The 27,605-nt window shown below is 44.1% G+C and overlaps 1 protein-coding gene across 1 annotated transcript; it reads left to right on the top strand.

Annotated features, from left to right (window-relative positions):
• Positions 1-27,514, top strand: cenpf (centromere protein F). The gene is made up of 20 exons (XM_002934692.5): positions 1-248; positions 3,029-3,226; positions 4,231-4,427; positions 5,191-5,303; positions 5,390-5,475; positions 8,209-8,500; positions 10,473-10,675; positions 11,244-11,369; positions 11,482-11,610; positions 12,058-12,180; positions 12,459-12,594; positions 13,062-15,334; positions 16,235-18,727; positions 20,094-20,222; positions 21,278-21,454; positions 21,664-21,825; positions 23,279-23,438; positions 24,583-25,080; positions 25,385-25,560; positions 27,060-27,514. The coding sequence occupies exons 2-20, from the start codon at positions 3,065-3,067 to the stop codon at positions 27,252-27,254; spliced, it is 7,830 nt and encodes a 2,609-aa protein (XP_002934738.2). The 5' UTR covers positions 1-248; positions 3,029-3,064; the 3' UTR covers positions 27,255-27,514.
• Positions 27,515-27,605: the final 91 nt, after the last annotated feature.

The following is a 27,605-nucleotide window of genomic DNA, read 5'->3' as shown; positions in this document are numbered from 1 at the left end:
TCAACACGACTATTAGCCAATCGGCAGAAGCCTATCGTGAACTTTCGCCAATGAGACGAGTCTGGCCGGAGTTCTCGACCAATCACCGAAGCGATTGCCTTCCCTATCCTCCGTGCTGTCTGGCTGCTGGTGTATGTGTTTTTGTTAGACGGCGCGGCGTTTGAATTGGGAAATGCGATCGCAGGGAAAACGGGGAATTATTTTTGTCGTGTAGCCGCCAACCGGGCCCCCGGATATCTGCTTCCAAGGTAAGTGCACATGCATAAAGGTCAATAAAAGGCACAGGCACTTATAGGGGTCTTAGGGAATATACAGAGCATGGCAAATAGCCCTTAGTATCCCACCTATGGGTCTTCAATAACATCAGGGGGCAGTGGATAAAAAGGAGGGGAACCAGTGTCCCCTTTACTCCTTTATGAGAATATTATACGAGTCGGGTTCACGACTAGTGCCACTAGCTGGTTTTGCTGGGCACAGTTGCCCCCCTGTAGGGCATCCATTTCTCTTCTATAAATAAACATATAGTTCCACCCACCTGATTGGCACCTGTACTTAGGGGCATATTGATCAAAGTGCAAAAATAAAGTTCAGAATTCCCCTGCTGTCTCTTGCTTTCTATGAGATTTTTTTTTGGGGGGGGGGGGGTTATATTTATTATTGATGGCCGAAAACGTTTTGTTAAATACCCTTGTAAAAATCCTATAGAAATGAACAGAGAGCGTCACTCCCTGATAAATATGCCCCAATGAGTGTTCACTGTACAAGTGTAACCCTTATTTGGCTGTAAAAGTCAAACTATCCAGCTAGTAATAGAGCATGGGGTACATGCGACTCTGATGCAACAGGATGGGCCTTCGCTAAATGTAAGGTGCTTATAGAAGGTGTTGTATAACTACACCTCCCACTGCCACTGTGTAGTGAAATGCTTAAATAAATTATTGAATGGACGCCAGGAGATCATGCAAACAAAGATAATGGTTTGTTTGTCCAAGACAAAGGTGGTAATGCAGGGCAAATCTCCCTGTTCACAGGCGACTAATCTCCCTAAAATGCCATCCCACCGGTGAAAATATGAATCGCGCCGCCGCGTATGCCATCCCACCAGCGATTTACATTTTTGCCGGTGGGATGGCAATTCGGGGAGATTAGTCGCCTGCGAACAGGGAGATTTGTCGCGGGCGACTAATCTCCCCGTGTGCCAGAGCCCTTACTCTCTCTCCTGGGTGGAGCAAATGAGCTGCTCTTTCTAGATAAGTTCTGGCTTCCTCACTTTCCTAGAAAGTGCTATGGTGTTATTTAACCTGTTCTAGCTTTACCTCGTTCACGGGGCCCTGTCCCCAACTTCACTAAGGGTATTTGTCCTCTTAGAGCCTAACACTTCTTGGCCTTGTGGATCCCAGGCTTCCTGGAGACATCCACTTAGGTCAGATGCTGCAGGCCAAGAAGAAAGATCCACCCCTTCCTTCCACACTACATTAAAGTGTGGTAGGGTCTGGTCTAGCCTTGGGCCAATAATCAGGTATATGTAAACACCAACTAGATACATTTATCCTGCCTAGTGACAAGGAAGAAAAGGTAGGGTTTAACACCATAGGGGAACATTAACCCTATGGGTCCCTACACAAGTCTAACTCATCCAGTGATACAAGTATCCCATGCAATATATATAGTAGTTTTACCTCTTGCTGAGCTACAACTCCCAGAAAGGTGGGACTTCTGGGTATTTATATATAGGCTCCCGAGGCCTTGAGCCTAGGGTGGCAGGCAACCTTAGGCGGGGGCTGGCTATATATTCAATAAAGTTTTGAAAAAATAAAAACCTTTCCCAGCCGCTGTCAGACCTACCAGTTGAAATATGGCGACGGAGTTGGGGGGTGAGGGGTCTGGCGCATTGTTTTCACCGGAACGGACATCACGCCACGTCTGCTGTCAGTGGGCAACCTGTGCCTTGGGTTACACTGGGCCTAAATACTTCTCTGATTCACAGAAAGCAGAATAAATCACATTACACTGCATTCAGCATTACTCACTATAATCAGAGGCCCCCAAATCAGCATAAATAGTTCAGCAGTAGCCTCAGGCTCTACAACACTCATAAATGCACCTTTGCATGAAAAATAGCTTTTAAAAAAATGACATTACCCCCCTCAGCACTTTATATACCAGATGGAAATAGACATTTTTGTGGCTCTCCAAGCTGGGACTGATATTAAGTTAGAAAAAAAAAAAGTCCGAACTTCTTTAGAGGCGGATGTGTATCCGTTAGCTAAACTGGACTAGTTTTGGAGACCTGGGACTAACAGTGATACAGGCCCTGACACTAGCCCTTCAGATTGTAAGCTCCTGCATGCAGGGCCCTGAAATCTGACATTTTCATTATGTAATCCTTGTTAGTTTGTTTATTGTAAGACCCCAGTTGGCACCATATAAATCATTCACAGTGGTACCAGTTGCTTAACAGAACCCTTGAGAGTATTTAACCTGGGCACAAGCACCCCAGATTTGGCCAGTGTAACCATAGTGAGAGAGAAGCAAGCAGGCAGAGTCCCGGGACATATAATAAAGCAACTTGGGCATTATTAGCAGTCAGATATGTTAGTGTTGTAGAGAGTAATATTCAAAGACAAAATGCAATTTATCTTCATTTTGTATTATTTGCGTTTTTTTTTAATTATTTCACTTTTTGTCCAGCAACTTTCTAGTTAACCAGATAACTTCAGCAGTTATCTGGTTGCTAGTCTTCAAATTACCTTAGCAACCAGGCAGTGGTTTGAAAGAAAAAGTGCTCCATGAACAGAAAAATCAGTAATAAAAAGTAATAAAATTGTAGCCTCACAAAGCACTGTTTTTTGTCAGTGACCCCCATTGGAAAGTTGGAAAGAGTCAGAAGAAAAAGGCAAATAATTCAAAAACTATAAATAATGAAGACCAAGTGAAAAGTTGCCTAGATATTGCCATTCTATAACATACTAAAAGTTATCTTTAAGGTGAAGCACCCCTTTCATGCTTGTGGTTTGGTTCATTCCAGGTGACCTGGTGGGAGTGATCCTATAGGCACAGCACAATGAGTTGGGTCGTAGAGGAGTGGAAGGAGGGGCTGCCCACAAAGACCCTTCAGAAGATCCAGGAGCTGGAAAGTCAGTTGGACAAACTAAAGAAAGAGCGGCAGCAAAGGCAGTTTCAGCTGGAGTCGCTGGAAGCCGCTTTCCAAAAGCAGAAGCAAAAGGTAATATATATTTACCCCAGTACAGGGACTGGAGAGGCTGCGGCACAGTAACATCAAGCATATTCTGCTCTCCTTCCCTTCATTTCCCAGCATCCTTGCTAAGGGAGGTGTAATGGTTATAGTCTAACTGCAACTGAGGGACTGCAGGTAAAACATCTCCTCTCTAAGGGTGAAGATACACAGAGCTACTTAGTAGCAGCTACATGTCTCAGCTACTAAATGTCAGAAAATCCCCTGCCATAGACAATTTTGAGAATTGCCTCTGCTAAAACACACGTAGAGACAATTATCAGTAAATGATCAGCGTTGTCTGTTTCTGTAACCATGACAAGTAGCTGCTACTAGTAGCTCCGTGTGTCTTCACCCTAAAGGCAGTGGCACTGAAGCGATGCGTATACCATCCCACTAGCGATTTACTTTATTCCTTGTTGGTGGGATAGCATGTGGGAGAGACTAGTCGCCCGCAATAATGAAGATTTATCACAGGCAGTGTCACTTGGGGAGATTCCCAGAGTTTTGTCTTCTGCACCAACAGGGACCAGGCCATTACATTTAGGGTGAAGACACACGGAGCTACTAGTAGCAGCTACTTGTCACGACTACAGGAGTAGACAATGCTGATCATTTACTGATAATTGTCTCTATGTGTGAAGCAATTCTTAGTATTGTCTATGGCAGGGTATTTTCTGGTGTTTAGTAGCCGTGACAAATAGCTGCTACTAAGTAATAGTAGTGTGTCATCACCCTTAAAGTTAATGGAGGGGCAGTAATAGGCTGCCAGTCCACATAGGGGCTATTAAGTAGCCAATTATAGCTCTTATTTGCACCCCCAGGAACTTTTTCCATTTGAATGTGGCTCACAGGTATAAAAGGTTGGGAATCCCTGCGCCAGATGGTCCCAATGGGACAGGTCCTTCCATCAACCGTGGGGATAACGTTATATATTTTTGCATTTGTAATGACTTTTTTATTTTGTTGTTGTCATTCTTGCATTGGCTGAACAGGCAGAAAGTGAAAAAAGCGAAATCTCCGCCCTAAAACGAGAGAATCAGAGTTTGATAGAATCATGTGACAATCAGGAGAAGGCAAAGCAGAAGATTACCCATGAGTACCAGCTAAAAGAGTCACAGGTCAACTTCCTGGAGGGCCAACTCAGCGCCAGCAAGAAGCAAATCGAAAAACTGGAGCAAGAGCTTAAAAGGTTCGTTCTGCATTTATATAACATGTGTGAGATACAGCTTCAAGGTATATGTTCTTAAAGGGGTGGTTCATCTTTAAATGAACATTTATGACATAAACATTGATATTCTATTCTGAAACAATTTGCAACTGGTCTTCATTCTTTTATTCTTTGTGGTTTTTCAGTTGTTAGGCAGCTCTCCAGTTTGAAATAGCAGCAGCTATCTGGTTGCTAGGGTCTTATTTACCAATAAGACCCTAGCAACTAGGCAGTGATTTAAATACAATACTGGGATATAAATGGTTGAGGGGCTGAATAAAACAATAAGTATTTAAAAGTAACAATAGCAATAAAATTCTAGCCTGAGAGCAATAGTTTTTAGTTTGCTGTTTTCAGTGACCCCTTTTGAAGACCAATTGCAAAGGTCTTGCTAGGAATAGGGCATTTTATAGCATACTAAAGGTACCTGCTTGGGAATGCAGTGGGATATCGTTTATCACCAGTCAGGGCACCTCATCTCCCTGTTCACCCAAAAACATACAGGCAGGTTAATTGGCTCCTAATAAATCCCTAGTGTAAGTGAATGTAATAGGGGCCCTTAGATAGTAAGCTCCTATGTGGCAGGGACTGATGAGAGTCATGTATAATCTCTGTAATATGCTAAGGGATATGTTGGTTGGTGGTGTATAGCTTGCATATTTTTTAATATTTGCTGTAATTTTTATTATATTGATCTTGTTTGCTCATAGATGAAGGACTTTAATGGTACATTAATATCCTGCAGGTACAAGAGTGACTTGGAGAAAAGCCAACTGTCGTTCAATGCCTGTGACATGTCTGTGTGCGCCACTCCCCAGAAGAGCTTTGTGGCGCCATATACACCCAATAAATACACTGGTAAATCTCCCCTATTATACTTTTTAGCAGGCATGATAGTATTTCTTGTTGCACTGGATTTATCTCATTGCTGGTTGGTTCTTTAGATTTCAGGTATGAAGAATTGCAAGAGAAATATCAGAAAGAGGTGGAAGAGAGGAAGAGGTTGGAAACAGAGATGAAAACATTAAGGGTAAATGACTGTTATACACCAAGGGGAGTATTTATTAACAGAGACAAACATCATAGCCCATAGCAACCAAAAAGCGATTAGATTTGAACAGTCACCTACTATACAAGTTAGGGGGGAAAAAAAGCAAAGATCTGATTATACAGTTTTATTATTACAGAGAAAAAGGAAACCATTTTTTAAAAATATACATTATTTGATTAGGAGTCTATGGAATATGTCTTTCTCATAATTCGAAGCTTTCTTGGTAACGGGTTTCCGGATAGCAGGTCCCATACCTGTACCTGTGCCGTTAAAATGTACTCTTTTATTCTGGTTAAAGGTATTCTGTACTCTGTATTCTGTACAAATTCTTATAATGACTGCAAGTTGTCAGGGCAGAGCACAGTTGGATAATGTCCCTTTGGAGCCCTTCAAATTAGTTTTCTAATGATTCTCCCCCCCCGACTGCACTGTACGTGGCCCCTAAAAATCCCTGGACCACCAATACCAGCTCTGAGACTGCACATCCCATTCATTCCGACAATCATTGCTGAGCCGGGGAATGCACCCCCCATCTAGATTGTAAGCTCTACGGGGCAGGGACCTCCATCCTCTTGTGTCTTTGGCTCTTACCCTCCCATATAGATTGTAAGCTCTACGGGGCAGGGACCTCCATCCTCTTGTGTCTTTGGCTCTTACCCTCCCATATAGATTGTAAGCTCTACGCGGCAGGGACCTCCATCCTCTTGTGTCTTTGGCTCTTACCCTCCCATATAGATTGTAAGCTCTACGGGGCAGGGACCTCCATCCTCTTGTGTCTTTGGCTCTTACCCTCCCATATAGATTGTAAGCTCTACGGGGCAGGGACCTCCATCCTCTTGTGTCTTTGGCTCTTACCCTCCCATATAGATTGTAAGCTCTACGGGGCAGGGACCTCCATCCTCTTGTGTCTTTGGCTCTTACCCTCCCATATAGATTGTAAGCTCTACGGGGCAGGGACCTCCATCCTCTTGTGTCTTTGGCTCTTACCCTCCCATATAGATTGTAAGCTCTACGGGGCAGGGACCTCCATCCTCTTGTGTCTTTGGCTCTTACCCTCCCATATAGATTGTAAGCTCTACGGGGCAGGGACCTCCATCCTCTTGTGTCTTTGGCTCTTACCCTCCCATATAGATTGTAAGCTCTACGGGGCAGGGACCTCCATCCTCTTGTGTCTTTGGCTCTTACCCTCCCATATAGATTGTAAACTCTACGGGGCAGGGACCTCCATCCTCTTGTGTCTTTGGCTCTTACCCTCCCATATAGATTGTAAGCTCTACGGGGCAGGGACCTCCATCCTCTTGTGTCTTTGGCTCTTACCCTCCCATATAGATTGTAAGCTCTACGGGGCAGGGACCTCCATCCTCTTGTGTCTTTGGCTCTTACCCTCCCATATAGATTGTAAGCTCTACGGGGCAGGGACCTCCATCCTCTTGTGTCTTTGACTCTTAACTTGTTGCAACTGTATCTTGTATTTATTTGTATTTATTGTTATACTGTGTATTTATCTATTATTATCTTAATAACCCCGTTTGTATTAATGTATTCTACTGTACAGCGCTGCGTACATAAATAGCACTTTATAAATAAAGATATACATACATACATACATACATACATGCACAGTGGAACAAGACCACTGTAAAAGCTACTTTTTCTACCTGTTAAATCAGCCCTTCTTCTGTCTCTCTGATCAGTTTTCTGAAGGGATGGGAGTGGCCTATTTTGAACCTGACACACTGAGAACTTCCTGTATCCTGACATCATCACGTCCAGGCTATGCCCTTACTATTTTCCTATTGGACCAGTTGCATAAAATGAAAGGCCATTGGTTAATTTCTCCCGTGCAATGGCGTAGGCAAACTGACTTGGCATATCACACATGTAATATACTGTCCTGTTAGATTAGCAGCACTCTGTCACAGGCACAGGAAACAGTGTCAGACTGACAGGAGACACAGCCAATGGTTAAGCCTGCTGCCAGTACTATGAATTACATCATATAAGGAAGTAAAAAAGCGACTGTAGTGTTTATAGGGGTCACTGACCCCCCAGCACAGGGTCTGTGCAGAAGTGAAGGATCAGCAGAGGGATGATTCTGAGGTGAATCTCTCTTCAGCTGCACATTTTTTTTTACTATCTATATGGCAAAGCTTGCTCTATTAATGTGACCCCTTCCCCCACAGAGCCTCAGTTATTAGTCCTCCATGTCCCTAAGCCCTCTGAGCATTGGGCACTGCCAACTAAGTACAATGGGGCCCCAATATAAAATACATGTCCCTCAATTAGAACAACCCCCCCCACACACTCATTTCACCTGCTTTGAATTGAACCTTTATATCTTACAGGGACCCACCTCTGTTATTGCGCTGCCCTGTAGTCCCCTAATGGTGGTCCTGGTTAGAGCCCAGCCATGTCCTCCATTGATTCAGGAATGTATTAAGGCAGATGGTGCTGGCTGGGGGCACTGTGGCCTCTTGGAAAGAGCTGTGTTTTTGTCCATTTACTGGAAATGTACTGCATTGTTCCCTACATTAGAAGAAAGAAAGGGTCACAAAGCCAAAAAGATAGCTTTGGAAATAAGAGAGGTTTCTATTAAAAATGGGAGCAGCTGAATTGTATTCTGGGTTAAAGAGGCAAATGGCCTTGTCTGTACTCTATAGTCCCACCAGCCAGGCAATTTTTAGTATTTTAACAGTGTAATTTCTTCCTCAGAATGTGCCCCAGCCTCCACAGGCCGCTGCCCAGAGCACCATGACGCACCGGGATATCGCGCGGCACCAGACTTCCTCGTCTGTGTTCTCGTGGCAAGAAGATCGAACCCCAAGTCACCCCTCATCTACCAGTCATGATAAAAGACTTAAGAGAAGTTTTGCATCATCCCAGCTCCTGTGGGACCAGGAGGAAACTCCAAGCAAAAGAGGTGTCCGATCAGAGAACTTGGGTAAAAGTGCCAGTGACTCCTACACCACTCAGCTTAATGATCAGCTAAAAACCCAGAATCAAGGTAATCTCTACAGGCCTGATACATTTCTACATGTGATATAAAAAAAAAGTCTAAGCTTATTGCTTGTATTTGTGACCCTGCTATAGTTCCAGGGGTACCCAGGGCACAAATAAGCACTCATCCCAAATCCCCCCCTAACTGGCCTTCAGGCTGGGCCCCCTTAGCCCATAACAAGGTTACAGATATATAGAAACATTGGGGTAACAGTCACCCTGCTATAGTTCCAGGGGTACCCAGGGAACAAATAAGCACTCACCCCAAATCCCCCCCTAACTGGCCTTCAGGCTGGGCCCCCTTAGCCCATAACAAGGTTACAGATATATAGAAACATTGGGGTAACAGTCACCCTGCTATAGTTCCAGGGGTACCCAGGGCACAAATAAGCACTCACCCCAAATCCCCCCCTAACTGGCCTTCAGGCTGGGCCCCCTTAGCCCATAACAAGGTTACAGATATATAGAAACATTGGGGTAACAGTCACCCTGCTATAGTTCCAGGGGTACCCAGGGCACAAATAAGCACTCACCCCAAATCCCCCCCTAACTGGCCTTCAGGCTGGGCCCCCTTAGCTCATAACAAGGTTACAGATATATAGAAACATTGGGGTAACAGTCACCCCGCTATAGTTCCAGGGGTACCCAGGGCACAAATAAGCACTCACCCCAAATCTCCCCCTAACTGGCCTTCAGGCTGGGCCCCCTTAGCCCATAACAAGGTTACAGATATATAGAAACATTGGCATAACAGTCACCCTGCTATAGTTCCAGGGGTACCCAGGGCACAAATAAGCACTCACCCCAAATCCCCCCCTAACTGGCCTTCAGGCTGGGCCCCCTTAGCTCATAACAAGGTTACAGATATATAGAAACATTGGGGTAACAGTCACCCCGCTATAGTTCCAGGGGTACCCAGGGCACAAATAAGCACTCACCCCAAATCCCCCCCTAACTGGCCTTCAGGCTGGGCCCCCTTAGCCCATAACAAGGTTACAGATATATAGAAACATTGGGGTAACAGTCACCCTGCTATAGTTCCAGGGTACAAATAAGCACTCCCCCCAAATCTCCCCCTAACTGGCCTTTAGGCTGGGCACCCTTAGCCCATAACAAGGTTACAGATATATAGAAACATTGGGGTAACAGTCACCCTGCTATAGTTCCAGGGTACAAATAAGCACTCACCCCAAATCCCCCCCCTAACTGGCCTTCAGGCTGGGCCCCCTTAGCCCATAACAAGGTTACAGATATATAGAAACATTGGGGTAACAGTCACCCTGCTATAGTTCCAGGGGTACCCAGGGCACAAATAAGCACTCACCCCAAATCTCCCCCTAACTGGCCTTTAGGCTGGGCACCCTTAGCCCATAACAAGGTTACAGATATATAGAAACATTGGGGTAACAGTCGCCCTGCTATAGTTCCAGGGGTACCCAGGGCACAAATAAGCACTCACCCCAAATCCCCCCCTAACTGGCCTTCAGGCTGGGCCCCCTTAGCCCATAACAAGGTTACAGATATATAGAAACATTGGGGTAACAGTAACCCTACTATAGTTCCAGAAAATAAACACTTGCCCTAAATCTCACCTTAATTGCCCCTCACCAAGGAGGCCTGATGCCATTAGGGTGTGGGCATTCAAAATGGCTTTAACAGGAACTCTATAGCAGTGATGACTTTCTAGGTTTTTCCCATAATAGCTTCACAAATGCTTTATAGCTGTGCATAGGAGATTGCAGGAGATACACATGGAGGTCAGTTTGGGGCACTTCTGCAACGTTTGGCCTGCTAAAGAATGCAGTGAGAGTGCTTAAACTGCTCTAAACCTATGACAACATAAGCACAATTCAGTAGGAACAGCCCCAAAGTTTGCTCATAGTTGGTACAGAGAGATAAAGTTAAACTATTCCAGTACAGGTATAGCGGTCGTATTCGTCGTGCTTCAGTAACCAAATCCCTTTTGTCCTCTCCTACAGAGCTGAAATCCAGAATAAATGAGCTGGAGATGCGCTTGCAAGTTCAAGAGAAAGATCTGAAAAATCAGCTTAACAAACTCCAGGAAAGCCAAGCTCTGTATGAAAAAACCCAAAGGGAACTCGCAGAGAGAGACAAAACCCTGGTGAAATGCAAGGAGGACTTGGCACGTGTGACTGCGCAGTGTGAGCAGGCTGCTAATAAGGTGGGCCCCACTCGGAGCAATGCTCCCTCCTACTAGGAGATAGTGCTCTACGCTCACTGCATCTTTCAACATTAAGTTCCATTATAAAAAAGAAATGGATAAGAAAAGTTGTCAAAAGCCAAACAATCCCAATTGCTGCAGAACATTTACTCCCTTTTAATAGCGATACTATTCCTATTTATCCTCTGTAGAACTGTTTAATGGGAATTGATGAATGTATCTTTCTATTTGCCCAATGTGCAGTTTGAGACCAAAGCCTTCCTTATTTTCTCCCATAATCCTTAGAGTTGTATTATGGTTTGATGCTGCAGTATTCCCCAGCCCTTGATTTGTTCATGCACAGAAGGAAGTGATGTACTGCTCTTGCACCAATCATGGGCATTCATTTACTCTCGGACAAACTGGGGATTGTCTATGAATGCAACTGTCCAATTATTACTTAGTAATAACTTAGTAGTTTGTCTTCCCCTTTAAATATCTCCTTTTTTAATGTGTATATTATATGTAACTCACAGTAACTACCTGTGTTCTGCTGGGCATTTAACCTCTTCATGGGTGATTATTTCAGTGTGTGATGGCGGAACAGAAGTTAAAGAAAGTTTCAGATGAGCTGAGCTGCCAGAGGCAAAATGCTGAGAGTGCGAGGGTTGCTGCGGAGCAGAAACTAAAGGAACGAGAGAAGGAAAACCAACAGGTACAAGAGCCAGCCATTTTTCATATATATACCCCACAGCACAATGGGAAATAACTAACTGCAAGGGTGCAGAACCGATCACTGAAACTTTTTCTTTGCATTTCCCCAACAGGAGATTTTACAGCAGCAGAATTCCCTAAGGAATATGGAGCAGCAGCTCAGCCAGATAAAAGCCAAGATGAGCCAGGAGGCACAGCAAGCCAAAAATGACTTCAACGCCCTCCAATCAGAGCTTGACCGGGTATTGTGTTTGTTAATTGAGATTATTTGTGATTGATTGGAAGATATTCTATTTAATATTTAGGCAGGGATGAAGTATAAAACGCAACACCTACAAAACTTCCTCACATATATGGATTGTTGCCCTTTTTTACTAAAAACCCAGGGCAATGTTCATAGGGCTCACTTAGAAGAAACAGAACTGCCTAGTACCGATTTGTAATGGATACAAATGTAATATATATTAAAGGGGAATTAGGGTTTGATATATAATAGAGAGGAGCACTATATGGCCATAACGCTCTCAGCCAGCAGATGGCGCTGCAGAGGCGTTTTACATCTCAGGAGCAGTTTACATAGCTGTGTGTATCTTTTGCCTGAATATATGTGATATAAGAAATTAAACAAATATTGCTGTTCTTAAGTCGGTTTCCAGTCTATAGATGTACTTTTTGTTTGGTTACCTTAGGCCATTCACACGAAAAAGATTTTGGAAAACGAAACAGAAGAACTAAGGCAGAGGCTCAGCCGAGCGGAACAGGACTTGTGTCAGTGCCGAAGTAACGAAAATGATTTAAGGAAGAGCCTTGAGGTAGATACAGACATGTTTCCATAGCAGATGGCAGCATTATTATATCTTGGTTATATTCTGTAATGCTTAGATCTGGTTCTGATGTTTTTATCAGACGCTATTTATATGTGTATGTGTAGAGAATGTGCTAGAGGTAATGTATGAGAGGCAACTGCCAACAGTTGTAAAAGCAAAAAACCTAAAGGTCCCATAAAAGTTCTGTCTGTTAAGACTTTGGGATAGTTTTATAAATGCTTTTTACTTCTGGCCCAGTGTGACCATTGTTCTTCTTGGTTTAGGACACCAAGTCGGAAAAAAATGTAATGAAAAGCCAGTATGATCAGAAATCTAAAGACGCTCTGAAACTGGAAGAAGAATTACAAACGGCGAACCAAACCCTGAGGCAGAACCAGCTCTTTGTGGATGAAATAAAAGGTTAGTGAAATGATTCATATTGAGTTTCGAAGGGATTCATATAACGTTATATGGATGTAGTTAAGGTTCCAGTCATTAGATGGGTGTGTGAGGCTGGGAATCCCCTTTTGAAGGTTCAGGAAGTGGGCATCCTTTAGTATCAATCAGAATGGACCAGATTGCCCAAGGATATAAGTCTATGGAAGTCTATGAAGAACATAATGTGGATCAGCTACTTTGGGGAGGTGCCAAGGTAACACACTATCAAACCTATAGTTCTTTAGCTAGTGGTAGGCCAGATCCTTTGGGGCAGTTGATAAGAGAGAGAGGCCAGCTAGTAGAGTAGGAGGGAAGGGGTCAGTAACCCATTGCTACGTTAGTCATGGGCACAGTGACAGAAGTCAAGGTTAGGGCCTACGCTGAAGCTACAGATTCTGATAAAATGTGCGTGAGTGTCATCTAAATCACATTTTCATTTGCTTTTGCAGCTAAGAATCTTCATTTAGAAGCAGAACTGAAGTCAGCTTTTGAGAAACTGCAAGACCACGACTCTGCCACCTTCCTGAATTTGAAAGCCACGGTGCATAATTTGGAAATGGAGAGGAATTTTGCCCAAGAATTATTAAAGAAAAGAGAGAATGATTTTGAAGAAATTAAAAATAATTTAGCGAGAATGATGGATGAAACAAACTCATTAAAAAGTCACCTTGATCACAAAGAAAAAGAATGTAAGGAACTGATAAATGCTAATATTTCACTTAATAGCTGGAAAGTGGAACAGGAGAAGGTGGTGGGTCAAATTAGCAGAGATAAAGATGATCTGCTGAAGAAGATTCAGGAGTTGGAACATTTGCTGCAGACTCACGGTGACCAAGTACACTTGTTAGAAAATGACAAGAAAAACTTGCACACTCAAATTAGAACCTTGCAAGAGATCGTCGATGCCAAGACCGTGGACCTGCAAAATCAGCAACTGGTATGCGGTGAACTTCGACAAAATCTGGACTACGAAAACCAGAAATTTAATAGCGAAAATGAAAAGTTGCAGCTACAAATTTCCGAGCTTGAGAATGCAATCAAAGAGCAAAATTGTTCCGCTAGTTTGGACAAATCGTCTTATTGCGAAAACTTGCTATTCCAGGAGAAGCAATTGAATTCCGAAATGCAAAAACAGATGAAAGAACTGTTATTAGAGAAGGAAGATATCCAGAAATGTCTAAATGAAGCAGAGGTATTGCACGAACAGTTTGTCACAGGCTCCCGAAGCCACATGGAGAGCTTGCAGGAAAACATTTCTTCCAAGCAGAACTACATTGAGTCAATAGAATGTGCAGTTAGAGAGAAAGAAGAGCAAATTACCACTTTAACCGAAAAATTAGGAGTTCTAGATGCAAACTTGCAATCTGTCCAGGAGAAAAACAAAGAGCTTAATGATAAACTGCAGGAGCTCAACCTGCTTTCTGAATCGTGGCCTTTAGAGAGAGAAAGACTAAATTCCCAGATTAGTTTGAATCGGGAGGAAATTGAACGGCTGACTGAAGAAAATAAAAGAACCCATCAAGTCAATGATCCTCACAATGATCAGGAAACAAACAAAGAATCGGAGCACCAGTTAGAGACTACCCAGCCATCGGCAGAAGATAAAGTTGAGCCTAGAGGGTTGCCTGATGGGGCGGGTATTGAGAATACCAATGAGCTGGAAGCACTTCAGCAAGAACTCGTTCATGTAAAAGAAAAACACTGTAGACTGCAAAGAGAATATGACAGACTCACTAATGCCAACGAGGAACTTACCAAGCTGCTTGATGACCTCCGAAACAACGAACAGTCTCTCGATAACATCACCGATTTAAGTGCTTATTTGAAGGAAAAGGAAAATTCTCTAAATAACAGTAATTTTGTGCTTGAGACTCTTCCAATGGATCTTGATGATGAGAAACAAATTCACGATGGATGCACTGATTCTCCTACACTAAAGGGTACACCAAACACCGTGAAGTCCAACAATGATCTAGATTTAGAACAAGAGCTATCTACACTTCAAAAACAGGACATATTTTCATTTGATATCGACCAGGCAGAACGTGCCACCAATATTTCAGACCTTCTGGTGAACATCAGTGACCATCAAATAGGTGATCGTCCATCCAGTAGTCTTGATTCCAGCCAGTGCGATGACAGTATTAACCTTAATAAAGACATTTTAGGCCTTCGAATATCTGGTGGTTGGGCAACTACAAAACCACCTCAGTCTATTAGTGACAACGAAAATAGTGGTCTCTTGACTTCACCGAACGAGGGCACATCAAAACGTTTGAAAGAGACTGCAGAAAACATATTGAAATCACCAGTTCCTCCAAGTCAGCGTAGTAGTCCATCCTCAATGAATTCCAATAACAGAGGAGGCCGTGAAGCCAATAGAAAGTCTATCCCTTGCAAATCTGCTGCTGACTCCATTCTTGGGAAATCACTCGAAGATCAGTTATGGATGATGGCTGTTATGGCCAGCGGAGATGCCGGAGACTTTAAAGAATTTCTTACAACTTACCAAACAGAAGTGGACGAGTTAAAAAAACAGCACCTTTTAGAAATGGAGGCTTGCAAGCAGAAGATGACGGAACAGGCGGCAGAACTGGAAGTTAAACTGGCAGCTGAGAAGCAACAGACGGAGTATTTATCACATGAACTTGAAGCCGCCAGACTTGAACTTCAGTGCCTTGACCTGAGTGCACGCTCATTCCTGTCTTTTGATACTGAAGATGTAAGTTCCTGAAATGTTTCATTTGTTTATTATATTCATTTTCATGATTTGTATTGTTATTTTAAATACAATTGGCATGTTCTATAACATTCATACAGAAGATTGAGCTTTATACTAGCTATATAAACTAGGGATGCACAGAATACATCATTTTTAGATAAACCAGAAGCTGAATCTGAAAGTTGTGTATGAATACCCGTCTGAATCCAAAACCTTATTTTACCAAATCACTTATTTTAAAAAGGCCTTTAGCTGCCTATCTGTTTTAGTTTATACAACTTTACCAGTTCATATTTAGTTTGGTGGAAGAGGATTCAGCCTAAAATTTTGGAAAAGTGCTAGTTTTTGGTGCATTTCCTAGTGTAAAGGTTTCACTTGTTGTTATTCTGCATTTTGTCCATTTTATTCCCTGGCTTCTTGCCTATATGCGATTCCTTATCATGGATATAGGGTTATCCAATTGCTGGGGCCTGCCTCTAAAATATACTGGGTATGTCCTATCAAATGAGGGTGCCAGCTGTGGCACTGTAGACTTTAGTATTTCAACTTGTTGGCAAAAGTCACTTGGAAGACAAGTGATTTTCTTTTTCTGCCAATGAACCATGTCGCTCTTTACTTTCTCATCTGCCAATGCAAAGAGGAGGCACAGCTGCTCCTCACTTTCTGCTGTTCCAATCATTAGCAGAAAGAGCTTGAATGATCGGAATAATAGAAAGATGGGTGTATGTCTCTTCATAAGCTCTAGGTCCGTTCAGCTTAGGTGCTGATTGGTCAGAGATTGTACCCAATTGGTCAATGTATAATTGCATTAAGAATATCTCTATCTTCAGTGCTAAATGTTTAATTTGAGAAGAAAAACCTTTATTTCTTATTAAATTAGAATTCATTTTATTTTTCTAGTTAACAAAAACACTGGAAGTTGCAAACCAGAGTATCTGCACCGTTTTGCCCATAGGAAAGTTATCTCTTAGCAGCAGTGAATTGCTCACCAACCATAATCTAAAAAACCTCATACAAAGTCTAGAATCAACCAACTCTGAGACCAAAAAGGACAGAAGCATTCTGGCAACTAACTGCCCGGAAATACCAAATGAGGGAGATGAAAATGCCTCAAGTCTCGAAGAAAACTCTGCCGACTCGACAAATAGTAACATTTCAGATTCTCCCGTCAGTAAACTGAGTTTGCAAGAAATTATGGAAACTCTAAAGATGCAGATTCATCAAACCACTGCTGAAAATCTTAAACTGCTTCAGTCGCTCGAGGCTGGAGAGAAGAAAAATCTAAATTTGTCGGCAGAAATAGAATCTCTTAATAAACAGATTGAGCAGCATTCTGGGAAGGACAATATCGGCACCGAGCTTCAAAGCAGAGTAAAAGAGCTTGACGCTGAAAAGCTGCAGTTGTTTGAAAAATATGAATCGATTTCTCAAGAGAAACTGCAATTAACCGGTCGAGTTGGGGACCTTGAGAAGGAACTTGCTAGCATTTCTAATGCAATGGAGGTGCTGAAAGAACAACTGTCTCAATTGTCCGGCATAAGGGAGAGTTTAGAAATAGCAAACGGAAATCTAAAGGAACAGTATCTGGAGACAGAAAATGAAGTAAGAAGGGTTAAATCAGAAAGAGCAAACATGGAGAACCATGCCTTATCTCTTGAAATAGATCTAGACACAATTCAGGCTAAATACCAGCAGTTGCAAGAGGAAAACGAAGAGTACCGAAGATCTGCTGCAACTTTACAAGACCGTCTCAGTGTTGTTGTGGCAGAGAAGAATCAAATTGATCAGGAGCTGGAGAATTTAACTGAAGAGAAAGATGAGCTTGAGCAAATGTGTCAGAAACTGAAGGAAAGGGTGGAAGACCTTGAATTAAATAAAGTGCACAACAGAAATCTTATTAAGATATTGGAAACTGAATTGCGGTCTTTAAAAGCCGAACTTCAGGGAGCAAAAGCATCATTGGAGCAGTTGTCTGCTGAAAAAGATCTAAGGGATCTGCAGGAATCTGAAAAGAATGTGCATGTGGAAGCAGAAGGGCTGAAGAACCAGCTGCAACAAATACAAGGGGAGTATCAGCTTTTGTTAAAAGACTCTGAAGATATGCAGGCCCAGCTGAGTAAAGTGTGCAGCGAAAAGGATAAAATCTCCAAAGTTCTAGAGTGTTGTCAATATGAGAAACGGGAATTGGCCACAAACTTGAGCTCTGCTCAGGAAGAAGTTGCTCAGATGCGGGCTGGGATTGAGAAGCTCAAGGTTCGAATGGAGTCAGATGAAAAGAAGAAGAATCACTTGATCGGGAAACTAAAAGAGACTGAAAGGAATTCAGATCATCTGAAAGATAAAATCGAGAATCTTGAACGGGAATTGCTTATGTCGGAGGAAAATCTCGAGTCCACAATCCTTCAGTCGGAATCTTCTAAGGAAGAAGTAGAGAAACTAAAGTCGATGAAGGAGGCGCTAGAAGCTAACGTGAACACCTTCAGGAGGAGGATTGTAGATCTAGAAAGAGAACTTGAGAAAAGCAAAGAGAGGATAGAAGAACTGGAAACCAGAGTACTTACCCTTTCAAATGCCCTGGAAAAGAGCGAAATGGAGAAGAGTTGTCTCAATGAGGAGTCCGGACAAGAACTTTTGTTGCTGCGGGCCCAGCTAAATGAGTTGCAAGAGCAAAAAAGAGCTTCTGCAAAACAGTCAGATCTTGAAGCTCTTCTGGAACAGAATAAGATGCAGCTGATGCAGCAACTGGAGGAAGCACACAATACAAGCAGGACCCTGGAATTAACCATGGAGAAAGTCACGTTGGAATTAAGGGAATGCAAATTGCAACTTGATGAAAAGACTGAGCTGGTTCTGAGTCTAGAAGGCAAATTGGAAGAAGCAGAGAATTTGGAAAAGAAACTGGCTGAGCTAGCTGAGCAGAAGGCCCTTTCTGATGAGAAGTGCAATGCAGCTGCTACCAAGAATGCTGAGCTCCTTATTTTAATTGACCAAAATAAAGCAGAGCTGTTGCACCAGGTAGGAGAAGCGCAAGGAGAGACCAGGAACATGGAACTGTCTCTTCAGAAAATTGCTACAGAACTGGGTGAAACAAAGAGGAGACTGGAAGAAAAGGAACAGCAGATCTTTGTTCTAGAATGCAAGTTGGAAGAGACCATTGAGTCTGAAAAGAAATGCCATTTGGAACTGTTGCAGTGTGAAGCAGAAAGAGACCGTCTAAACGGAGAAATTGAGAACCAGCAAAGAGATCTGGAGCTGCTACAATGCAAGGTTCAGATGGAGTCTGGGGCCAGTGAGTCTTCTCAGGCAGCAATCCGTGATCTGAAATCCACTTGCAACGATCTAGAAGCCCAGCTCCAATCTTCTGATGCGGAGAAGCAAGTTCTTGTGCAGAAAGTAAGTACAAAAAGAAAAAGAATCGCTCTAAGGGAAACCCTAAAGCGAAACAAAAATTCCTCAGAAACAATATAAGTAAATAATAAACAAATAAATGAAAAAATGAAAACAGTATAATAAACTAACAAACTATAAGTACCACGTGGTTCGATGAGGCCCGGGTGTTTAAACCCCGGGCCTGCCGCTCAAGTTTTAGAGTCTATCTCTTATGTAGTTTAAAGTCTGAGAAACAGCATGCTCACCAAAGTCCGGCAATGGTCCGGGTGCTCACAGCCCCGAACCCGCAGCTGAGGAGGAATAACTTCAAAGTGGAAGGAAGGACATCGAGCACACTTCGGACACAAGGAATCCGTTAAAATTCTGTACTTTATTTCATCATGTTTAAAAACAAAAGTGTGCCTGACGCGTTTTGTGCGTTAGGAGCACTTATTCATAGGCAAACATCAATCAGTATTGAAAAACTTTAAATAGCTAAATCAGTATGACGTTGGGGATGACAACTCAGGCCACACCCACTCCCAAAATTTAAAAAGACAGACATGAGAAATACTTCATATCAGATTTTCTCTAACGGATTCCATCAAAGTTAATCCATAAGGGGTTAACATTATCAGTTAAAGACTGAAGAACACACTAAAAAGACTGTCAATTAAATTGAGTCAAAATGAAACATGCTGAATATAAAATATACCAATATATAAATATACACGTAACATAAATAAGTAAATGAATAAATAAAGCATGTGAGCATAGAAAAAATGTGTTGGTAAAGTGTGCTCGATGTCCTTCCTTCCACTTTGCAGAAAGTAAGTGCTACGCACAGGGTATTCTCTCTGTCAGCCTTATGGACGGGGGCTCCTCAGTGCATGATTGGCCCACGCTTGATTCATAGTTTCTGGAATATACCAGAATACTTTATTTATCAGAGATAAATATTTATAGGAAGATTTCAGTGTTTACCTTTTAAACTGTATTCTAAAGAAAGGCAGAGTACAAAGAAAATCAGCTCCCAAAATAACTTTAATTTCCTTACATAACAGAAAATGCAAATCTGCCCTTCAAAGGGCAACTAAATCCCCAAACTATTTTTTGCTGTGGATTGCAGTGCACGGGGGATTGATTGCTATCTGTACAGCTGCCCAATGCAACAACCCCTCCCTCCATGTTGACATTTCTGTAGAATTACAGAGCGCCATCTAGTGGCAAAGCTAGCCAGTTCATGTGCTGGACTAAACATAACACCCCCATGCTATCAATGCCAGGGTGGGCAGCAGGACATCAGAGAGAGCAGACCTCCTTTTTTTAAGATTATTTATATATAAAAAACCTGTACGTATTCATCTTATTCTTCTATGTTGTTCTGCAGGTAGATGAGCTGACAGAAAACTGTACCATCTTACAAAGCAAAGTACATGAGGCGGAAATGAAAATAAAGGAAAAGAAGGTGCTGGATGAGCAACTGCAGGCAGTTAAGCAGCAAATTGAAGACACTAATGTGAGTTTTTATGTCACTGAGAATGGGGCCTTCTTCTGTGGGCACAGTAGGATCATTTTCAGGGGTACCCAGGGCACAAATAATCACTCACCCCAAATCCCCCCCTAACTGGCCTTCAGGCTGGGCCCCCTTAGCCCATAACAAGGTTACAGATATATAGAAACATTGGGGTAACAGTCACCCTGCTATAGTTCCAGGGGTACCCAGGGCACAAATAAGCACTCACCCCAAATCCCCCCCTAACTGGCCTTCAGGCTGGGCCCCCTTAGCCCATAACAAGGTTACAGATATATAGAAACATTGGGGTAACAGTCACCCTGCTATAGTTCCAGGGGTACCCAGGGCACAAATAAGCACTCACCCCAAATCCCCCCTAACTGGCCTTCAGGCTGGGCCCCCTTAGCCCATAACAAGGTTACAGATATATAGAAACATTGGGGGTAACAGTCACCCTGCTATAGTTCCAGGGGTACCCAGGGCACAAATAAGCACTCACCCCAAATCCCCCCTAACTGGCCTTCAGGCTGGGCCCCCTTAGCCCATAACAAGGTTACAGATATATAGAAACATTGGGGTAACAGTCACCCTGCTATAGTTCCAGGGGTACCCAGGGCACAAATAAGCACTCACCCCAAATCCCCCCTAACTGGCCTTCAGGCTGGGCCCCCTTAGCCCATAACAAGGTTACAGATATATAGAAACATTGGTGTAACAGTCACCCTGCTATAGTTCCAGGGGTACCCAGGGCACAAATAAGCACTCACCCCAAATCCCCCCCTAACTGGCCTTCAGGCTGGGCCCCCTTAGCCCATAACAAGGTTACAGATATATAGAAACATTGGGGTAACAGTCACCCTGCTATAGTTCCAGGGGTACCCAGGGCACAAATAAGCACTCACCCCAAATCTCCCCCTAACTGTCCTTCAGGCTTAAATAAAGCAGATTTTATTACAATAATTGTGTCAGTATCACTATAAACAGAATTTTTCTAAAGGGAACCCTGAATTGCTGGAGCATGAAAGAAATGACCGTATAACCCATATCTTGTTCTTTAGACACGGCTCTGTGCCACAACCACAGAAAAAACTGAACTAACGGAGACGATCGCCAAACTCCGCATTGAGCAGGAGGCGCAGGCAGATCGGAGCCGCAGTGACGCAAGGGAATTGCAGAACAGACTTCTTCAGGCCGAGGCTAAGCAGCAGGCTGCCCTGGATGCGCTACTGATACAGGTGATAGAGAGACCCCCGTCTGCTTGAGCTTTGTCTGGGCTGTGAATGTATGAATATTCTCTTTAAAGGCCATTTTCACTGACCAGGCATCTGATTGGCTAGTTTACAAGAAACTGGCACTAACCTGTAAGGTTGTGACTGGATCAGTAAGGAGTCTATACCCAGGCATGATTTACTGGGCTGCTAAACTGTGCGTTTCCTTCCTGTAGCACAAAGAGGAAATCCAGGCTTTGCAAGGCAAACTCACCTTGGCCGAAGAGCATGCGATTGGGCACGGATATGAGGTTGAACGGCTAAAAGCAGCTAATGTGGAACTGAATGGCTCTCTGGGCAGTGCTCACCGGCAACTGGAGGAGCTGAACCAACTGAAGGTGAGTGCTCAGGTGCTGGTGCTGGTTTATAGGCTGCTTCAGAGCACACCATGCATTTTGCTCAGCTACTCCCTTAGCAGCACCTTGTAGTTGTGGGAAACATTAGCTCGAAGCATTGAGATACGAGGGAATGTATGAGCCGACTCGGCAATAAGCCAGAGACTGCATTGTGCAGACATTACACTGCATCCTATTTGCTGATTTTGCCCCTGCTGGTATTTACTGTATATGCTCTCCAGCTGATGGTTAACCCTTACACAGGGTCAGACTGGGGTGTCTTGGGCCTCGTGGTGCTGCCGCCTGGGGGCCCTCCACCCCAGTTGTGATGTCAAAGCCCCTCCCCCGCCACATACTGCACTTCCTCCTTGTGGCTGCGATGGGGGGAAGATGCGCTGGCGCCTGCAGTTTACGGAGGGAGGGGACTGGGTCAGCCCCGCCGGCCTAGTCTGATCCTGCCCTGACATCAGAAAGCACAAGTCCTGCCCTTGCCATCTGCTATAGGATAGGGCCCCATTGCTGCCCCTAACTGGCACATCTGAATGTCATGCAAGGAAAGGGGGACACCTATGTGCCACCACCACAGGGGCAGGTCTCTGCTCTCCGAAACTGCCTTCTGCAATGTAAATGACCCCCATAATCACAAAAAACTAAATTCTATTGCCCAACTAAGGGTAACCTAGAACTGTGGCAACATTATTCCCCAATATTGCCCCCCCACCTATTAGTCTTCCTAAGGGAAAGTTGCACCATGTGGCTGAATATGGGGCCCCACCGACCCCACTGCAACTACACGGGGCCCCGCCATTCCCACTGTGCAGCTACACGGGGCCCCGCCATTCCCACTGTGCAGCTACACGGGGCCCCGCCATTCCCACTGTGCAACTACACGGGGCCCCGCCATTCCCACTGTGCAACTACACGGGGCCCCGCCGACCCCACTGTGCAACTACACGGGGCCCCGCCATTCCCACTGTGCAACTACACGGGGCCCCGCCATTCCCACTGTGCAACTACACGGGGCCCCGCCATTCCCACTGTGCAACTACACGGGGCCCCACCGACCCCACTGTGCAACTACACGGGGGCCCCACCGACCCCACTGTGCAACTACACGGGGCCCCACCGACCCCACTGTGCAACTACACAGGGCCCCACCGACCCCACTGTGCAACTACGCGGGGCCCCACCGACCCCACTGTGCAACTACACGGGGCCCCACCGATCCCACTGTGCAACTACACGGGGCCCCACCGACCCCACTGTGCAACTACACGGGGCCCCACCGACCCCACTGTGCAACTACACGGGGCCCCACCGACCCCACTGTGCAACTACACCTTAGCAAGTCTGGTACAAGGGAGCCGGTGGTGCAGGAAGGGGCGTTTCTCCTTTTCACCCTAACAGAAAGTTCTTCATGAAGTTTTATGAATTTATATATTTCTAATGTGTGTAGGTGAGTTTTGCTGAGCTGAAGGAAGAACACGCGCGCGTCTGCGCTGCCCTCAGGCACCAGGTGGAGTCCTGCGCAGAACTGGAGCAGGAGAGAGATCGGCTGAAGGGAAAGATAAACGAGAGAGAAGAGGAATTAAAACATCTTCAGGCAAAACAGCAAAGTAGGTTCTGCTCTCTCACATTCTTTCATCCAACTTGAGACATTTTGTCTGATTCGCAAACATAGATTCTAATTTGTTCTAGTGCCGTTACTGGCAACCAATTAGATCTTTGCTTCCATTTTCTAATTTGTAACAGGCTGATCCCTGACTGCTCTGGGTCAGTGACAGTGACACCCTCTGTGGTCTCTCTTCTGGCTGCAGCTAGGGGGCGCTCTCGCAGGTCACTCCAGGTGATTAAATAGGGGTCTTCTTGCAGAAATCATGCTCCATACCGGAGGGTCTGGAAATCAGTTTTAATTCCCTAAATAAACAGATTCACATTCAGGAGCCTTTGCAGCTATTTTTGCTGCCTGCTGAGCCGTAAACATGCCATGAAGATTGATGGAATGTAATGTTCTCGCTGAGAGTGATAAAATTGAAGGGACAAGTTCACTTGGTCGTTAGCAGCTTTATGTAAATACATTTCGTCTTTGCAGTAGAACAGATTTTAGTGGGAACATTATATTAATAGGAAAGATTTATTTTTTGTGTCACTTGAAGTCTTTGGTACCACTAGGGGTGCTGTTGTTATTGCCATCTAGGCAATTAATAGAACATCACTCTAATACGTATTAATGGACGGGGGGATATTCCATGCACATAATGCTCTTTCCTCATACTATTATTATTTATATATATATATATATATATACACACACACTGTAGCTACATGTTACCAAATGTGGGAATCCTGAAAATTGTAAAACTGACCCCTAGAGGGCGACCCAGGATTAAAGGAGAAGAGAAACCTTTTTAAAAACAGAATATGTTCAAATATTTTTTTTTTAGCCTGACACCAATTGCAACCAATTGCAGAGATTACTGCTAAAAGGGCTGGTTTAAGTTTAATTACATGTGCAGGGGGTCAGTAAGTTGCCCTCCTTCCCACTATGATCACTGCGCTGGAGTTGGGGTGAAATTGTGTCCCCCAAGTTTTTATGAGGCTTTACTTTCCCTTTAAACTGCAACAAATACAAATAAGCTACTATACGTCAATATAAGCTGCTCGTTATAGCCCTGTGAATGGAGGCTGCCCACTTGACATCATACCCGAGGCGCTGACATATGTAACAGATTATATGTAATAATGTGTCCTTTGTTGCAGATGCAGAGGGCGGAGCTAGCTCTAACGAGGACTTATTGGCTGAGATCGAGGAACTGAAACAGTGGTTGGAGGAGAAGACTACAGAGGCAGACGAGAGTGTTGAGAAGTACTGCACGATAATGATTAAATCCCACAAACTGGAAGAGGACAATGACACCCTGAAGAAGCAACTCGACTTCCTCAGCTCCAAACTGAAGCAGCTGCAAACAAGTCAAGAGGTCCCAAGCCCACCCCAGAGAGGGGACCATCCAGGACCACAGAGCATGGACCAAAAAGGAGGAGAAGACAACCAGTCGGCACAGAGAGTATCTAAACAGTCTTCCAAGAGGCGGCGAGAGCAAGATGTTACTTTAGATAAAGAAGAGCCACGATCTCCAATACCCCAGGGTTTGGCCAAAAGAGTTAGAAAGACTGCGAGCCGTACTGTGCCCCATCAGCGTTCCACTGAGCATGAGGAAGAGTTCCAACCTGATGGGCTCCCAGATGTTGTACAAAAAGGTAAGTTTGGGAAGGGCTGGCCCGGTTGGGCAGGTACTGCCTCCTGCAGTCTGTCTGCCCCACCCCTTTGTGGCATCATGGATGGGCTGATTGGGTCTATGAATATAGGTGTCGTGCTGGGTCGGGTTGGGCACAGGTTGGATGCGGGTTGGTTAGGATTGGGAGCAGATCAACAAAATGTCACTAAAGGGTATACTATGCTGCTGCTCTTAGCTGGAGCTCGGGGCCTAGTCACACACACATTGGCTCATTAGGGAACTTTCTCCAAATATCAAGCTGATTTGTTTGTGAAAATCTCTCCCAGGGTTTGCCGATATCCCATCAGGAAAACAAAGTCCTTACATTCTAAGGAGAACGACAGGGCCCGTAAGGAAAAGCCCCCGACTCGCTGCACTTAAACCTTCTCCATCCACCCACGAAGATCTGGAAAACCTTGCGCATTTCTCCAGTCCAGCAGCAGGGGGCAGCAAAGCACAGCAGGTAAATACATTCTTGGAAAGAAAAACCCCGACAGGGCGAGTTTGAGCATTGGCGTCCAGATACGGGACCAGCATTCCCAGCATCCCTTAACAGATATGGGTTTTGCTATATCTGGGGCAGTGCTTGGGGTTATAAATGCAGAGCATTGTAATAGCGGATAATCACTGCTACATATAAATCATTAGCTCTTTATTTGTGTTTGTACATGGGTGTATATAACTGTAGTTTGTTTACATGGGGAGAGATTGGTACAGTGGGGAGCCTTGGGGTCCTGGGATTGATCCCAGCCAGAACTACCACGCGTAGAAGAGCCCCACACAACACAGAAACCCTTTATATACCTATCACGCGTGCAGGGAATTGTGGGATTGGGAGGAGGCAGGCTAAGGACAGACGACTACATATTATTTGAGTCTCAAAGTAGTTAGCCGGATCAGCAGGGGGCGGGGCTTAGGGAACTGTTCCAAACCATATTATTACATTAAAGAAATGCAGTCTTTTCATGTGATTAAAATTGATGTATATTGCAAAGTTGGTTTTTGGTTTATCTTTCAAAAAGCTTAAGTTGTGTTTGGGTGGAGTTCCCCTTGATACAAGGGGTGGTTTGTGCTCCTGTCACTGCTCAGTGTGCCCTCCAATAAGTAACATAGTGACAGGTGGACAAAATGCCGTGCATGCCATATGCCTTAGGGTGCTGGTCACTTGGTCACCCATGGGTGATATTGCTCAGGAATACCTTGTTAGGAATGGCAGGTCCAAACGGCCCATGGGACAAAGCTTCCTGTGTGCCAACACCGTAAAGGAGAACCAAAGCCTACTAAATTACACTGAATCCCTCCAGAGGCTTTCCATTCAAACCACACCTCTAGGGACACCCAAAACTATCCTGCTTGCTGGTTCCAAAACACAAAGTAGCTCATTGGAGTCACCAGGCGCCATCTTGTGCTGCTTCAGGTCAAGTTGCACAAGGTGGCGCCCTCCAACCCTGCTGCTGTGTAAATCCAGTAAGGAAAAGGGGTGGTGCCGGGGGTCCTCAGAGGTGCAGTTCAGGAGGGGGAAAGATACCACTAATGGGGGACAAGGTATTAAACAGGCTTTAGTTCTTCTTTAAGTTTTCGGATGCATGATTTGTAGGCATGCAGCAGGACTTCCTGGATCATGTGAGCACTAGTGTGTCTATGAAAAATGTCTTCCCCCCCTCCCCGTAGATCAGTCTGTCTTACATACTTAGATTGTAAGCTCTACGGGGCAGGGACCTCCTTCCTACTGTGTCTCATACCACATGGCACTTATATATATATATATGTATACATATATGTATTTATAGTATTTATTTATTATATCACTTGTCCTCCCTGTGTGTAATTTTGTATTCTGTAAGACTGTACAGCGCTGCGTACCCTTGTGGCGAAGTTATACATACATACATACATACATACATACATACATACATACGTAACTAGTTATAGGAATATAACAGTCTTATTCTCTCATTTCAGTCGAAACTCTCAGAAGCCGTTAGGGCTGGATCAGAAGTTGGACCCATGGAAGTGTCTTCCCCACTCTCGTCCTACAACAGACTAAAGAACCCGGGGTCTGACAGTCCGATCAGCAGGAAAATGGCAATAGAAAGGATCTCGGAGAAGCTTCTGCATGAAGAGTCTGAGACTGAGGAAGCCTGTCATGTACAGTGAAAGCACAACCCTGATTGGCCGCTGGGTATCCATTGCTGTTCATCCAAAAACTATGATTTTATAACAATGTATAATTTTATCATTTGACCTTGAAATTAATTTTAACTCCTTTTATCATCCTGTGTTTTTAACTATTTAAACCAATAATTTCTGCTCCTTTTATTGCTTGTACAGTTGTAAATATGCCGGATGTACAGAAAAGGCACCTAACTCTTTTTATACAATTTCTTATAAAAGAAACGTCTAAATTTGTATATATATATGGTCTGTGTCTGGTTTCTTTGATGTTTCTGTATCAGTATCCTACGGACGGTGGGCAATATGTGCCGGGTATGTGGGCTGTCCAGCTGG

The sequence above is a fragment of the Xenopus tropicalis genome, chromosome 5 (assembly GCF_000004195.4).
Source record: "Xenopus tropicalis strain Nigerian chromosome 5, UCB_Xtro_10.0, whole genome shotgun sequence".
NCBI lineage: Eukaryota > Metazoa > Chordata > Amphibia > Anura > Pipidae > Xenopus > Xenopus tropicalis.
The sequence above is the reverse complement of the archived record's forward strand: the minus strand, read 5'-3'. Positions and strand labels throughout refer to the sequence as shown.